Here is a 17,343-nt window from a genome sequence, read left to right as displayed (position 1 = left end):
TTTAACCTTAAAAGTATATCATACGATACCGTTAAGGATTTTATCACTGATATCGACCAGTTTGAAGATTCACAGACAAGCTGAAGAAGTCAGTGAGATTAAGAACTCCTTATTGACCTTTCTACCCATCTTATATGCCTTCAAAACATCTATGAAATTGTTTGGGTTTGCTTTTAGGATCCATGGTGGGTGGAAGCCTATAACTGTGGTTTACGCTACACAGGAATAAGTGAAATGATCCTTTGGTTTGATATAGCTTTAGGAAAAAAAATGAGGAAGTTGGACACTTTTTCGGAAATTTCAAAGGGAAGCAAATAAAGTGACATTCATGAGAGAAATAGAAAGAAAGAGAAAGAAATAAGCAACAGAATATCAGAAAAGAATGAAGAATCCATAAAGACTTTAATATGAGCACGTTGACATCTGAGTTTATGTACTGTGTATAGGGGTGCACACACACACATATATGTATATATATCACACATTATATATAATTATATATTATATATATTGTGTAAATGTAACAGTTATGTAACATGTATTGTTAGAAAAATCCTATTATACAAAAGTAATTGAAATCAGGATTTAAAAAGCTTAAATATTTTATTCAGATATCTTTAGTATATACAACTAGAATATCCAGAAACACTCCGGGCCTTTGGCTAGTGGTGTCCGTAGCCTCCAAACCCATGGCCAATCCCGTGGCCAAAACCATGGCCGAGTCCGTGTCCAAAACCATGTCCGATTCCGTGTTCTACAATACGTACGTCATGTCCATATCCATGTCCAAGGCCGTGGCCAGACCCGATTCCATGGCCAAGACCATGCCCATGTCCAAAACCGTGGCCAAACCCGATTCCATGACCAAGACCGTGGCCAAATCCATGACCATGACCGTGGCCATGTCCAACATGGATAACTTCATGGCTGACAGTATGACCGTGGCCATGGCCGATGCCGTGACCGAATCCGTGGCCGAAGCCATGACCTATTCCAAACCCACCATGTCCGAATCCATGGCCGCCAAAACCATGACCGCCGAAGCCGTGGCCTCCAAAGCCGTGGGAAAAACCGGGTTCTGCCTTCGGGTCGGCCTTGGCTTCGGGTTCGGCTTTGGCTTCGCGCTTGTAGATGCCGTGGCCGTAGCCGTGGCCGAAACCGTGGCCAAATCCGATTCCATGCCCATGGCCAAAACCGTGATGATGTACAACACTATGGCCATGTCCGTGTCCGAAACCATGACCATGTCCGAAACCATGGCCGTGTCCGAAACCATGGCCATGTCCGAAACCATGACCGTGACCGAAACCATGTCCGCCATGCACAACCGTTACTGAATATCCATGGCCATGACCAATTCCGTGTCCATGGCCAAAGCCATGACCATGGCCTAAGCCAAAGCCTAGACCGAAGCCGTGTCCCAGCCCGTGTCCGTATCCTCCGGACGGTTCCGCCTCACGTTTCTGCTGCGCCGCCGCGGCGGCCGCCAGGAAGCAACACGATCTGCAGAAGAGTATCATCAATGGAACTTTTCCCCTTCAGAAGCTACTATTCAACGTTTCAACACATCGGGATAACAATGATAAGAAATTCATAGATCACATTCTCCTGCTAAGAATATATCCAGGCTTCACGTTCAGGTCATCACAACGCAATCACGACTCACTGCAGTGGTCCTCATGACTGCTGACTGAGAGCGAGTGTCTACCTTTGACCATTCTTCACTCTATATATCTCGGCAAAATCATACGAGTCATGGTATACGTGCATGCAAATGTTCTTTGCATGAGAACAGGATAAAAGTACTTGATGTAAATATTAAAATGGCGAATGGCTATAGTATTTCATTTTATCGTTTGTTTAAATGATGGTATCGTGTTGTTATTCCATGTATGAATATGATAGATGGTGGGCCGTATTGAAATGCTTCTTAGCTGACATCTTGGATTTGAGATATGAAACGTTATTTTTGTAATGTGTGTTTGTATGATATATATATATATATATATATATATATATATATATATATATATATATATATATATATATATTCATATATATTTATATGTATATGTATATATATATATATATATATATATATATATATATATATATATATATATAATATATATATATATATACATACCACACACATGAACACAAACACAGCAACATGGGTAGGTCTACGGTGCATCGACAATTAAGCGAGACATTTACACTGAATAACAGAACATAGAGTACAGGTAATTCAACCTGAATCTTGCCATTCTACGTTAAACTTGATAGTACGAGCGAGGTTTTATGCCTTGAAAAAAATCATCAAAATCCCAACGGTTCACTTGCCACATAGAAAAAGATTCACATACCGAATCCAAATCATATCATGAGGGAGAAGGACGGAAGGAGTTCAGATTCATACATCCCCATGTATAAATTTGCAAAGAACTGTGAAAAGTCAAGTCGCTATGAAAAGTCGTTATTATTTGTGACACAAACGAAAAGATAAAAAAAGAAGTTGACCGGTATAGGTATATTCTCATCAGACGTAGAAAGTTTTCTTTCAAGAAAACCTAGCACATCCTCAAGTAGGAATTTAAGAAATGGGGAGTAAACATTAAAACTCTCTAATTTCTTACCGTGCGTCGGTAACTTCTAACTTTCTCTGTGAAATCCATCGAATATTTGATATGACTATCAGAGAAGGATCCCATAAAAGAATATAAAACGCTCTCTCACCTAGAGTAAGGAGATAAAACGCTCTCTCGCCTAGAGTAAGGAAATAAAACGCTCTCTCGCATAGAGTAAGGAGATAAAACGCTCTCTCGCCAAGAGTATAATAAACGGGTAACTGAGTTACAAGACGAAATAATATGCCTGTATGTAAGTTTTAGGAAGGCCATAAAAATACGGAATGGAAGAAATTACCGTTATAAAAAGCGATCCAAAAAATTGAGGTCAGGACATTTAGTAGCAATACGTCTGAAGTATTTACGGAATGATTCAGTGACACTAGGGTAATGGTGGACCGCAGTTTTTGATACGTTGAGTTTTCGTGCAAGAGGGAATGAGCTTTGCGTATATAATCATATTTATCGAGGATAACAACGTTATTAGCTTTGTCGGCTTTGGTAATTAAAGTGTATAAATTGCGTTTAAGTGATTTGTTAGCCAAAAATAACTTTAAAATTTTGTCAGATAATTCAAGAATAGGATTTAACATAACAACTTTAAGGTTGCTGAGATCTTTAATCGAGGATTTACTTTGTTTCACAATTAAACTATCAAGACCTTTCATATATTCTAAACAGTGATTAGCGCTGGACTGGGTAGTAAACGATTAACCAAAACCTAAAAGTTCGGTTTCATAAAGTGATAGGGAATAAGACGAATAAGATATTTATATTTCTTCTTCTTATATATATAGATATGTATAAATATATATATACACACAAAGACAAACACACACATATATATATGTATATATATATATATATATATATATATATATATAATATATATATATATTATATATATAATATATATATATATATATATATATATATATATATATATATATATATATATATATATATATATATATAAATATATATATATATATATGAATACTGTATATATATGTATATAATGTATTTATATATGTATCTGTGTGTGTTTATACAAATGATATAACAATGTTATCTTTTTACTCATAGACTGTTGTTCTTACCTTGTTGTATATATTATAATATGCACACGCACGCACACATACAGACACACACACAATGATAATAATAATATGCAATAATAACTAGTATGTTCACATATCTAGAAACCTGGTTCAGATTAATGTATTGCTTTGGGGAGCAGAAGGTTTCCATGGATGTTTCGAAGCAAACTACTGACATTCAAACTTTTACATTCATTTTATGTGATAAGCCTTTTTTTTCTTAGTTTATTAAGTGCTGGCTAGCAAATCATGTACTGGAAAGAGAAACTATAAATAATTCGAGAGAGTTATTTGACTGATGTGTGCTGGCAATATCCTCCGATAAAATAAAACGACACCACATTGCCCGGTAGCTCGCGCTTACCCTACCCAAGAACCATTTATATTTGACACGAAATTCCCTTAAAACCTATATACCATACGTAATACCGCTTAAGGGAGTTTATCACTGATATCGACCACCTTGAAGATTTACAGACAAGCTGAAGAAGTCAGTGAGATTAAGAGCTCATTATTGACCTTTCTACCCATCTTATATGCCTTCAAAACATCTATGAAATTGTTTGGGTTTGCTTTTAGGATCCATGGTGGGTGGGAGCCTATAACTGTGGTTTACTCTACACAGGAATAAATGAAATGATCATCTGGTTTGATATAGCTTTAGGAAAAAATGAGGAAGTTGGACAATTTTTTCGGAAATTTAAAAGGGAAGCAAATAAGGTGACATTCATGAGAGAAATAGAAAAAAAGAGAAAGAAATAAGCAACAGAATATCAGAAAAGAATGAAGAATCCATAAAGACTTTAATATGAGTACGTTGACATCTGAGTTTATGTACTGTGTATAGGGGTGCACACACACACATATCTGTATATATATCACACATTATATATAATTATACATTATATAAATTGTGTAAATATAACAGTTATGTAACATGTATTATGTTAGAAAAATCCTATTATACAAAAGTAATTGAAATCAGGATTTAAAAAGCATAAATATTTTATTCAGATATCTTTAGTATATACAACTAGAATATCCAGAAACACTCCGGGCCTTTGGCTAGTGGTGTCCGTAGCCTCCAAACCCATGGCCAATCCCGTGGCCAAAACCATGTCCGAGTCCGTGTCCAAAACCAGGTCCGATTCCGTGTTCTACAATATGTACGTCATGTCCATATCCATGTCCAAGGCCGTGGCCAAACCCGATTCCATGGCCGAGACCATGGCCAAATCCATGTCCATGCCCATGTCCAAAACCGTGGCCAAACCCGATTCCATGACCAAGACCATGACCATGACCGTGGCCATGTCCAACATGGATAACTTCATGGCTGACAGTATGACCGTGGCCATGGCCGATGCCGTGACCGAGTCCGTGGCCGAAGCCATGACCTATTCCAAACCCACCATGTCCAAATCCATGGCCGCCAAAACCATGACCGCCGAAGCCGTGGCCTCCAAAGCCATGGGAAAAGCCGGGTTCTGCTTTCGGGTCGGCCTTGGCTTCGGGGTCGGCTTTGGCTTCGCGTTTGTATATGCCGTGGCCGTAGCCGTGTCCGAAACCGTGGCCAAATCCGATTCCGTGCCCATGGCCAAAACCGTGATGATGTACAACACTATGGCCATGTCCGTGTCCGAAACCATGACCATGTCCGAAACCATGGCCGTGTCCGAAACCATGGCCATGTCCGAAACCATGACCGTGTCCGAAACCATGTCCGCCATGCACAACCGTTACTGAATATCCATGGCCATGGCCATGACCAATTCCGTGTCCATGGCCAAAGCCATGACCATGGCCTAAGCCAAAGCCTAGACCGAAGCCGTGTCCCAGCCCGTGTCCGTATCCTCCGGACGGTTCCGCCTCACGTTTCTGCTGCGCCGCCACGGCGGCCGCCAGGAGCAACACGATCTGCAGAAGAGTATCATCAATGGAACTTTTCCCCTTCAGAAGCTACTATTCAACGTTTCAACACATCGGGATAACAATGATAAGAAATTCATAGATCACATTCTCCTGCTAAGAATAAATCCAGGCTTCACGTTAAGGTCATCACAACGCAATCACGACTCACTGCAGTGGTCCTCATGACTGCTGACTGAGAGCGAGTGTCTACCTTTGACCATTCTTCACTCTATATATCTCGGCAAAATCATGCGAGTCATGGTATGCGTGCATGCAAATGTTCTTTGCGTGAGAACAGGATAAATTACTGCTTGGAGTAAATATTATTATGGTGAATGGAGATAGTATTTCCTTTTATCGTTTTGTATGATTGATTATAACTGGTGTTGTTATTACATCTATGAAAATGATAGATGGGTAGTGGCATTGTAATGCTCCCTGACATAGAGGATCTTGAGATACGAAACGTGATCTTTGTGATAAACACACACACACACACACACACACACACACACACACACACACACATATATATATATATATATATATATATATATATATATATATATATATATATGTATGTATGTATTTATGTGTGTACATACATACATACATACATTTATATTTATTTATGTGTATATGTATATATGCATGTATGTATATCTATCTATGTATCTACGTATCTATCCATATATACATATGTATATATATATCCATCGATGTATTTATGTATACATATACATTTATACATATACATATATGTATATATAGATCCACATATATACATATGCATACATATAAATATACATACATACAACACACACACACACACACACACACACACACACACACACACACACACACACACACACACACACACACACGCCACACACACACATTTACTATATATATATATGACATCACGCACATGCATATACAGATGCTCAGAAAGATATATGCATACATGTATACACGTACACACAAGAACACAGACACATACATGCACACACATATGCACATGTATACAAAGACATAAAGATACACATACATGCATATATATATACACACATAAATGCATATATAAATATATATATATATATATATATATATATATATATATATATATATATATATATATATATATATATATAGATATACATATGTTTGTACCGTATATGCTTATTAATTTATTTGCACACAAACACATACATACATACACACACGCTTAGATGGAACACCCATTTCCAAACTATAAAGTACAAACTATAAACTGTAAAGTACTATAACAAGGGATGGCTATATCGTATAATGCATATATAACAGATACCCACCTACAGAAGAAATACATGGTGCAAAACCCGTACATGCCGTTCCTTTGGCTCCATCAGCTGCGTGGAGAGAGGATGCATTGGCAACAGCTTGCTCCTCGCATTCTTATGCCCATGCATTGCCTCTGCCTGTACGGGAGCGACTAAGGCATAATAATGCCTTAGTCGACATCAAGTGATGGTGGCCTTTGATATGTATTTATATAATACATACATACATACATATATATATATATATATATATATATATATATATATATATATATATATATATATATATATATATATCCCTACATAACCAGACCCACCCACATACACATATATGTGTGTGCACACGCCCCCCCCCCCACATACACACACACCCATATATATGGGTGTGTGTGTGTGTGTGTGTGTGTGTGTGTGTGTGTGTGTGTGTGTGTGTGTGTGTGTGTGTGTGTGTGTGCGCGTATGTGTGTGTTGGACACGTGTATGTGACTATTCTTACTACTACTGTTATTTTTTTCTAGTTAGCAGAAAGCGTTTTTGTTATCACTAATGCTATTATCATCATTATATCAAGTAATTCTTGAATACAATCAGTAGGTATAAACAATGAGGACTATGAGGGATGAAGAATAGAAAACAAAAAAGGGTCAGATGTACGGATAATTAATTGCCTAGATTAGTTTCGATTATAAAAATGATTATTTTGACGAGTAATTCTGTGAAATTGAACTGATAAGCAAATAAAATGTAAAGAAACACGAAAAAAAAGATGGAACACCCATTTCCAGAATCAAACCAACAAGAGATGCCTTTTATTTTTTTAATACATACACAATTGAGGAATGTTTATCTAATTATAAAGCTTCACAGAAACTGATATCCACGTCCAGAAGAGATATCTAATTATAAACCTTCTCAGACACAAGAAAAAATTAAAACTGGGTGATATTTGTCTAATATGGCGGAAAGAAAGTATAAGCTGTAAATACGTGAGTCGGATTTTTTTTCTGTATATATTTTATATCATCGAGAAAACGTCATGATCATGGGGAGACAACAACTGATCAGAGTATAAAAGATTCAAAGAATCTTACTTAAGAACAACAGGTCTGTCTAACTTCAGACTTTACATCATATGCTGATAATGCCCATAGTTTGATATTAAGGCAACAGATTTTACCCCAGCTTCTCCCCACCTTAAAAAAAATAAATGAAGATAATGATAATGATAATACTAAAATAAAGAAAAAAATAAAAGAAAAAGAAAATAAATAAAAAGTACTACCATAGGTACAAAAATAACTCACAATTCATAATAAAAGCTGTATCATCTCGCATTAAACTCTATCAAAAATCAGTTTATCAGGTAGGATTTCTTTACATGTTAAAATAAATTATTCATAAATAAATATCTGATGCAACATGAGCATGTAAGAAATTAAATAAAGTGCATTATCGTAAGCTCTCATTCTTTGATTTTAATAACGATAATTTAGTTTATATTGGTTATTATATACATATATAGCACAGGCTCATACAACTAATAAAGTAAGATATAAGTGCAGTATCTAGTTGTATCAAACTGATAAACTGATCTGAATGGTCAGTATGTATGTTTATGTGTATGTGTATGTGTATGTGTGTGTGTGTGTGTGTGTGTGTGTGTGTGTGTGTGTGTGTGTGTGTGTGATAAATAGATAGATATATGTGCGTGTGCGTTTATGTGTGCAGAGGTTTCTTTTGCCTCTACAATCATGGACATGATAATAAAATGGATTACTTATGCTTAAATAGTTTATTAAAATATCCTTTGTATGTACAATCAGGATAACCAAGAAACACTCTGGGCCTTTGGCTAATGGTGGCCATATCCTCCGTGGCCAAAACCATGACCAAAGCCATGGCCAATCCCGTGTCCGAAACCATGGCCGATTCCATGACCGAAACCATGGCCGACCCCATGACCGAATCCATGGCCGTGTTCGATTATGTGTACGTCGTGACCGTGTCCATATCCATGACCATGTCCGAATCCATGACCAAGCCCGATTCCATGGCCAAATCCGTGGCCATGTCCAAATCCATGACCATGACCGTGACCATGTCCAACATGGACAACTTCATGACTGACGGTGTGACCGTGGCCATGGCCAATGCCGTGGCCGAAGCCAAGGCCTAAACCAAAGCCACCATGTCCAAATCCGTGGCCACCATGTCCGAATCCATGGCCACCGAACCCATGGCCGCCAAAGCCATGACCGCCGAAGCCGTGGCCTCCAAAGCCATGGGAAAAGCCGGGTTCTGCCTTCGGGTCGGCCTTGGCTTCGGGTTCGGCTTTGGCTTCGCGCTTGTAGATGCCGTGGCCGTAGCCGTGTCCGAAACCGTGGCCAAGTCCTATTCCATGACCATGACCAAATCCGTGACCATGTCCAAAGCCGATGCCGTGCCCATGCCCAAAACCGATTCCATGTCCATGACCGAAGCCATGGCCAATGCCGTGTCCAAATCCGATTCCATGACCATGGCCATAACCACCATGGACTACTTCAGTAACAACCGTGTGACCGTGCCCATGATGGCCGTGGCCATGACCAAAGCCAATTCCGTGGCCGTGGCCGATGCCAAATCCATGGCCAATGCCATGACCGTGGCCAATGCCGAAGCCTAAGCCAAAGCCATGGCCGATCCCGTGTCCGTATCCGCCGGAAGGTTCAGCCTCGCGTTTCTGCTGGCCTGCAGCGGCGGCCACCAAGAGCAGCACGATCTGTGGGAGAGTTTGTAGGTGTTTATTTATGCGAAGATACCTGTAATATCATGTGACTATGACGATATTTATGAATGCATGCTTGAATGGATGGGTGGATGAATGGATGGGTGGATGAGTGGATGGTTGGACTGATACAAGACAGGTTGGTTGGTCGGATAGATGGGTGGATGGTTTCTTGAGAGTATTGACTGCTCTACACCTATTCGAAATATATCCATTCGAAATTTATTAGTTCCTTTTTTCCACACTGCACAACTTTAAATCACTGACGAAAACATTGCCAAAAAATCTGCAGAGACACTTTTGCATGAAAATATCCTCATATTCTTTCCTTCTTGCAACACGATTTTGTAATGTTCTCTCCCGGTCCTTCAAGAAAAGTTCACGTGGACGCTACTCACTGCAATGGCCCTCATGGTTCTGAAGAGATGGTGAGTGAGTGAATGTGCCAACCGCTGGCTGTCGATCACTCTATATACCAGGCAAGGAATGTGCGTTTCACGGTATTTGGCGAAAGAACTGAAGGAGAGTGTTACTTAGCATAAAACGGAGGTTATCGAATCAATGTAACACATTTTCTATTGTCATCCTAGGGTGATATTTTATGTCTTTTATGTAGAAGAAAGAGATTCGGAGTTTTCAAGAGAACGTAAGATGAATGAATTTTCATAGTCTTAATTAATTGGGTTTCAGAGTCGGCTGAAAGTTTTAAAGAATATCATGAAATCATTCTTACTTTTATCTATAATTGATCCCCCCCACTCTCTCTATATATATAGATATGTATATATATATATATATATATATATATATATATATATATATATATATATATATATATGTGTGTGTGTGTGTGTGTGTGTGTGTGTGTGTGTGTGTATATCTTTCCCATATCATTAGATAAAGTTTATCCTAGATTTAGATTTTTTTCGTTCATTCCAGGAAAAACAATTGAATTTTTTTTTTTTTTTTTTTTTTTTTAGTATGTCGTTCATTTTAAGCTTATAATGTTTTTGGAAGGATTTTTTACGGCAAAGTATATGTATTTTTTTCGCAGTAATATTATAATACCAATACTATTATTAGTATTTCTCTTTATATTAACCTATATTACATTATCTGTAGTTGCAGATTGGTATTATCATTATTGTGATTATTCTCTTTCCTTCTCTCTCTCTCTCTCTCTTTCTCTCTCTCTCTCTCTCTCTCTCTCTCTCTCTCTCTCTCTCTCTCTCTCTCTCTCTCTCTCTCTCTCTCTCTCTTCCTTTCTCTCTCTCTCTCTCTCATAGCCCTTTCAGTATAACCTTTTGTTTAACCTTCTACTGTTGAATAAAGAAAACTTTCGCTTTCTCACAAGGACAGCTCTCACTCACGCCACGCACAATGTTGAATTCTGAAAATGTACTTGTCTGTGAATATCTGTATTCGATGTCAAAAACAGAGGCAAAAAAGAGAAGAAAATCTTGTAACATTCAAAGTGATACATATATTTGCAACAATTGCAAGGTATACCAAAATGTCAGTAAACATGCAACATCGGGTATATAACGATAAAAATTGTGACAATGGTTGATAGTTAAAACATATAAATGTGCTAGACATCAAGTAATATAACAGTAAGTTGTGATAACACTAAAGGTAAATGAAAATTAAAAAGATTGTTACTATTATGATTATGACGATGATGATGAACATGATGATTATGATGATGATAGTGATAAGTGATAATGATAAAAGTTGTAGTATTAAAGATGACGATAATAAAAACATTGCTGAAAAAATTAGAATATGATAACGGTACTACTATTATCATCATTATTAGAATGATAATAACATTATAACAATAATGAAAGTAATTGCAGTGATAAAGCAACGATATGGATAATTGCAATGATAATCACCATGCTTCTTACAAGAAAAATATAAGCAATAATATTTTCTATTAACTACTATCTTTATTATAACGTATCATTACTTTCACTAAATTTATGATTATCTTAGAAATTACCATTATCATCATTACAATATATATATATATATATATATATATATATATATATATATATATATATATATATATATATATATATATATATATATATGTATATATATATATATATATACTATATATATATATATATATATATATATATATATATATATATATATATATATATATATATATATATATATATATATATACACGTATGTGTGTGTGTATGCAGTCATCAAAGTAATTATCATTACCTTAATTATTGCCATTACCTTTGTTATTATTATCTCATGATATTGTTTGTGACCTTTTTGTTTCATAAAATAATGCCGGCAATTATATAAATGACATTAAAGTAATGCTAGTTATAACTGGTATTGTTGTCTTTATTATCATACCAATTATGACTTATTATCATTATTAATTACAACATGTTGTTGCTATTGATATTTCTACTACTACTGCTGCAACTATTGTTATCATTACCATTGTTGTTATTACCGTTATGATTATCATCACTAATATTAATATTACTATTATCATCATTATTTGAATTAATACGATTACCGTTATTTTGCTGTCTTTGGTTTTATGTACAATATTATCCTCATTATTGTTTCACTATCATTATCATCCTCAAAATTATTATTATCATTATTATTATTATTATCATTAATCACCTTACACGCATAAAAAAAAGACAAACGGGAGTCCTAGACAGAGTTACCTTGGGACAGAGGACTTCGGAGTATGATATTAACGAGGTACATTTTAATTCATAATGATAATTGCATATTAACAAATATGCGTTATGATCATTGCGTAACAAACATTCAAGAAGGATGTGATGATAATGCATAACACAGGAGCGTTGCGATGAAAGATTTAAAGATAGAGAGACAAGGAAACAGAGATACAAAAAACATTTAGACTTGTAGAGAGATGAAAGAGAGACAGAGAAGGGAACAATTCGATTTGAAGAGACAAAGAAACAGTAGAGAAATAATGGAGAGACAGAGCGAAAGGAACAATTCGATTTGAAAAAAACAACAAAGAAACGGTAGAGATGATAGGCAGAAAGGAGGGAACAATTAAATTTGAAAAGAGACAGTACAGAGATGATAAAGAGACGAAGAAACATTGGAGAGATAATGGAAAGAAAGAGAGAATGGAGCAATAAGATCTGAAGAGACCAAGAAATAGGGAGATAGAGAGAAGGGAATAATTAGATTTGAAGAAAGACAATGAAACAGTAGAGAAATGATAGAGAGAATAATAATAAATGATAAATGGAGAAATAATGGAGAGAAAGAGGGAAGGGAACAATAAGATATGAAGAGAGACAAACAACAGTAGAGAGATGATAGAGAGATAGCGAGAAGGGAACAATTAGATTTCAACCGTCTGCGCGTAAAGCAATTAGTTTTGGAACCCCCACTACAGAGACTGACACTGCTGACGTTGGACAAATTGGCGTCACTCTCGTCAGCAAATGCAGGAAGCCTCGTGCGTATTTTGCTATTCAGTGCTTTGAACTTACACTTGTGCATTTAAATAACTAATTTGTGCTTTAGCTTACTATTAACGCCTGGGATTGTGTGTGATATGTCCTTTGCGATGTCTTTTCTTTAAAATACTGCAGGTTAAAGGAATTCTTTCTCTTTTTACTACCAGTACGACTTTGCTGGGGAATGCTATGTATGCTATTTTAAAATATTAATATTTCCCGTAATTAATAATATTCATTGCTATCCGCCAGATCTAGCATTGCATCATTTTGATATTTGGTAATGATTCCAGTGATAATTAACTAAATTAATTGTGGAAACGTACAATAACTGCGTATAAACTATTGCCAGGTTTAAAATTTGTGAAGGCATCAGCCCTAATTAACACATTTCCTTTTCTTTTATTTTCTTCATGATTCATCGGTAACTATTTGTTGAATTTCTGCTCTTTGTTTTTCGTGTTCAAGATCCCATTTATCTTTGGAAGTTAATGTACATTAATGGTAAGATTTAGGAGCAGTTCATAGCGAACCCCTTTTCTGTTTCGTTTCATAGTTATTTGTCTAGCCTTATAGTTTCTACTGTATATTAAGTTTCAATTATACATTCCATTCCTGTTTGTTTGTTTGTGTGTGTGTGTGTGTGTGTGTGTGTGTGTGTGTGTGTGTGTGTGTGTGTGTGTGTGTGTGTGTGTGTGTGTGTGTGTGTGTGTGAGAGAGAGAGAGGGAGAGTGGAGTGGAGTGTGTGTGTGTGTGTGTCTTTCTCTCAATCTCTTTCGACTGATAAATCAACAAAACTTTAGTATCGAAACAACTGCATTATCGCTAATGATTTAAAACTCTCTCTCATACACATACACGCGCGCGCACGTATACATATAATTCCCTATAATCTCTCTATGGTGCATTAGGAACTAAACATCAAATGTCTGCCTTTCTATATCCGAAAACCTACAGAATGTGTTCCAAGTTTGATATTTTTTTCTTCCACACACACACACGCGCGCACACACACACATATATACATGTTCATACACATACATACATAGTTTGCATATATATATAATAATATATATATATATATAATATATATATTAATATATATATATATATATTCATATGTATGTATATGTATCAGTCGACCAAGGCCTTGCAAGAGCTGTAGTACTCTCTTAGAAACCTCCCGTTATATAGACAATAAAGTACCTCTTAGAACTAGTCCTCCGCCTCTCTGTATAAGCTGTAAATTCACGCGCTATGGGGTAGTAATAGCGTAGTTGAGAATGCTTTATTACTATTACAGCTTTTACTACGTCTAATTATATTGTTACAACTGTTCCTGCTGTTCAATATTACAGAAGTTATCTTACTTACTATGACTTTAATCACCAGTATGCCAAAAAACAGTGGTTATTATCATGTACTTAAAGAAACAATCGTAAATTTATTTTTTTCCCTCACAGTCAATACGTATTTGTGGCATTATATACACGAGTGTAAGAAATGCAGTGCAATAAGGAATAGTATTAACATTTTTATCTTTGTATCTTTATATTAACATTTTGATCTTTTATTAACATTTTCATATAGTCTTTGGCACTGCTCGTCTACTTTATTAGCTAATAGCTCCCCTAACAGATAGTTAAGAGAGGTATTTTTCTTAACTTTCTGTTTGAAAATAGTTAAGAAAAGTATCTTCAGTCTTCCATACTTTTAAGAGTTAATTCGTGCGAAATCTGATATATTACACTTCGTATCTGTCCCGGTTTCTGCAAGAATATGTTGTAAACAATAGGGATAAGTGGGAAATGGAGAGATTTTATAAGGATATTTCCTACATTCTCTATATTTAAACACTCAGGAGTTTTCAGGGGCATTTTATATTATTTTATTTTATTAATGTGTTTATTTTATTTAGTTTCGTTCACTTATTTATCATTTATTTGTTATTTATTTTTTTAACATATTTTCATTTCTTTACTTTTGGAATATACACACTATTATGGGTTATTCCGAACTCCTATATACACCTATTGTCATAAATTGAACCATACCTCACTCCGCGATTAACAGTGCCGATGCCATGTCCATGAACATCTCCATGATTGATTCGCGAATTAACCCATAAATTCTAGGGATGAATATGCGACCACCAAATCCTATTTCAAGAGCAGTATCACTACATCCATAACCATCGGACCAGCCATTAACGAATCCCGCACGAGAGACGGGGGTGCCCCATTCAGGTAAGCTCTGACACTTGCAGCGGCTCTAAATGCAATGTATGCTCTGCTTAACATTTGTAAATGGTGCTGACGTATCTCTCGAAAACATAATAATGGCCGAGTAAGACGCCCTGCCCAGTATTCATGGTCGTGTTCTTAGACCATTGCCAGTTTCGAAATGACGATCGTAACCCAATGCATGACGGAAGCTCAATGTCAGTTCACGTCTCCTTATCTTGGCCTAGTTTCTTGGACGAGGCACGTAAGACGACGAATATCATTATCTTATTGTAGTTTCTATTTCGCGATCTATTACTATTACCTTTATTAACAGTATCGGCAGATAGTTATCACATTTCCATAGTTACAAATAAAAACGTGAGGCCCAGGTGTACGTGTCCCTTTGGTCTTGCTACTGCTTGATTAGAAACGTTCTTAATTTCACTCTTAGTGGCCTCGCGGAACCTGAAACCCCACGTGATGCAAAAATGGCATCTCGAAGTACTCAAATTCAGCATTTCAACTAGTATTCTTTTAGAACTTGTTGCAGCTGCAATTGAGGAAAACAGAGCATGATATACTGTGCTTAAATACTTCACCCGTGACTAAAATCATGACTCTTTTTTCACGCAAATTTGTCATAGATACATTCCATATTATTAGGTTAATGAAAATAAAGTTCGTGTGTGAGGTATTTTTCACTCAGCATTCGTTAATTATGTTACCATACGCCACTTAAAGCCTTTATATTGTTTAATACAAGTTATTATATATGAGTGTATTTATTGGTTTCTTATTTTTGTTTTGCAGGTACTCACAAACAAATTACGGCAGTATAATTCCATAAACAATCAAATCTCTTATGTTCGTAAGATTACACCAACAACTTGGAAAGCATACATTACTGAAAATAAAGATGTATACTTACGGAAACATACGATCGCAAAATACGTACGTATGCTTATGAGCTTCCATACATGCGTTTTAAAATACACTAATGGAAAGGATAATACAACCCCAGTTCATTTGTAGACAAAAAAAAAGATACCCCCATGCACGGTAAGCAAAATTTTACGATTGCATAAATCAGTTATAAAAGTTGCACTTCGCTTGCCTTCAAATGCCACAACACAGGAGGCCCGAGAGACAGTAGTTGCGACCGGTGGATTTTACGAGCAAACCTTAAAAGGATCTCAAAGTAAGCTTCAAGTAATGCCCAGACTACTTTGCCATGCTTTTACTCGCATCACTTTCTATTTGGGTGTTATTTATGTTGAGGATCTATTTTCACAGTTATTTTATACCTGTGGTTTTATGAAATTGAACGGAAATGTATCGGGCTCGAAGGCTAGAAATGAAAGGGTTAATATAATGTGATGCATGAGAACAAACTGTGAGTTTGAATGGATACAGGATATTGTATACAACTATATATGTATTAAAAGTAATAATCATAAATAAAGTAGGCAGTGTGTGTGTGTGTGTGTGTGTGTGTGTGTGTGTGTGTTGTGTGTGTGTGTGTGTGTGTGTGTGAGTGAGAGAGAGAGAGAGACAGAGAGAGAGAGAGAGAGAGAGAGAGAGAGAGAGAGAGAGAGAGAGACGCCTAATGCATATCTGCTTATATATGTATGTAATCACGTGTTATGATTTTTCTCACTTCTTATGTTATTGTAAGCAGTAATAGGTTGTGGTAACATGTATTATCAATATTACTTCTTTTGATGTTGTTTCTGTCAAAGTTGTAACTGTGGTACATAAAAAGAAAACAATTTTGTTATCATTATTATTATTATTTTACAAGTAGTAGTAGTAGTAGTAACAGTAGTAACTGTTCTTCTTTTTTGCTCTAGTAGTAATATTACTTGTAGTAGTAGTAGTAGTAGTATAATATTGGTTG

At 36.1% G+C, this 17,343-nt stretch overlaps 1 protein-coding gene across 1 annotated transcript; it reads right to left on the bottom strand.

The window, feature by feature from the left end:
- Window positions 1-4,732: 4,732 nt before the first annotated feature.
- LOC119574073 (glycine-rich cell wall structural protein 1.8-like) lies at window positions 4,733-15,098 on the bottom strand. Its single transcript, XM_037921156.1, has 5 exons — window positions 14,933-15,098; window positions 10,123-10,256; window positions 8,811-9,718; window positions 5,808-5,865; window positions 4,733-5,644 (listed from the first exon to the last, which is right to left on the bottom strand). Exons 1-5 carry the CDS (start codon window positions 15,096-15,098, stop codon window positions 4,793-4,795), a joined length of 2,118 nt encoding a protein of 705 aa, XP_037777084.1. The 3' UTR covers window positions 4,733-4,792.
- Between the last annotated feature and the right edge of the window lie 2,245 nt (window positions 15,099-17,343).

The sequence above is a fragment of the Penaeus monodon genome, chromosome 6 (assembly GCF_015228065.2).
Source record: "Penaeus monodon isolate SGIC_2016 chromosome 6, NSTDA_Pmon_1, whole genome shotgun sequence".
Lineage (NCBI taxonomy): Eukaryota > Metazoa > Arthropoda > Malacostraca > Decapoda > Penaeidae > Penaeus > Penaeus monodon.
The sequence above is the reverse complement of the archived record's forward strand: the minus strand, read 5'-3'. Positions and strand labels throughout refer to the sequence as shown.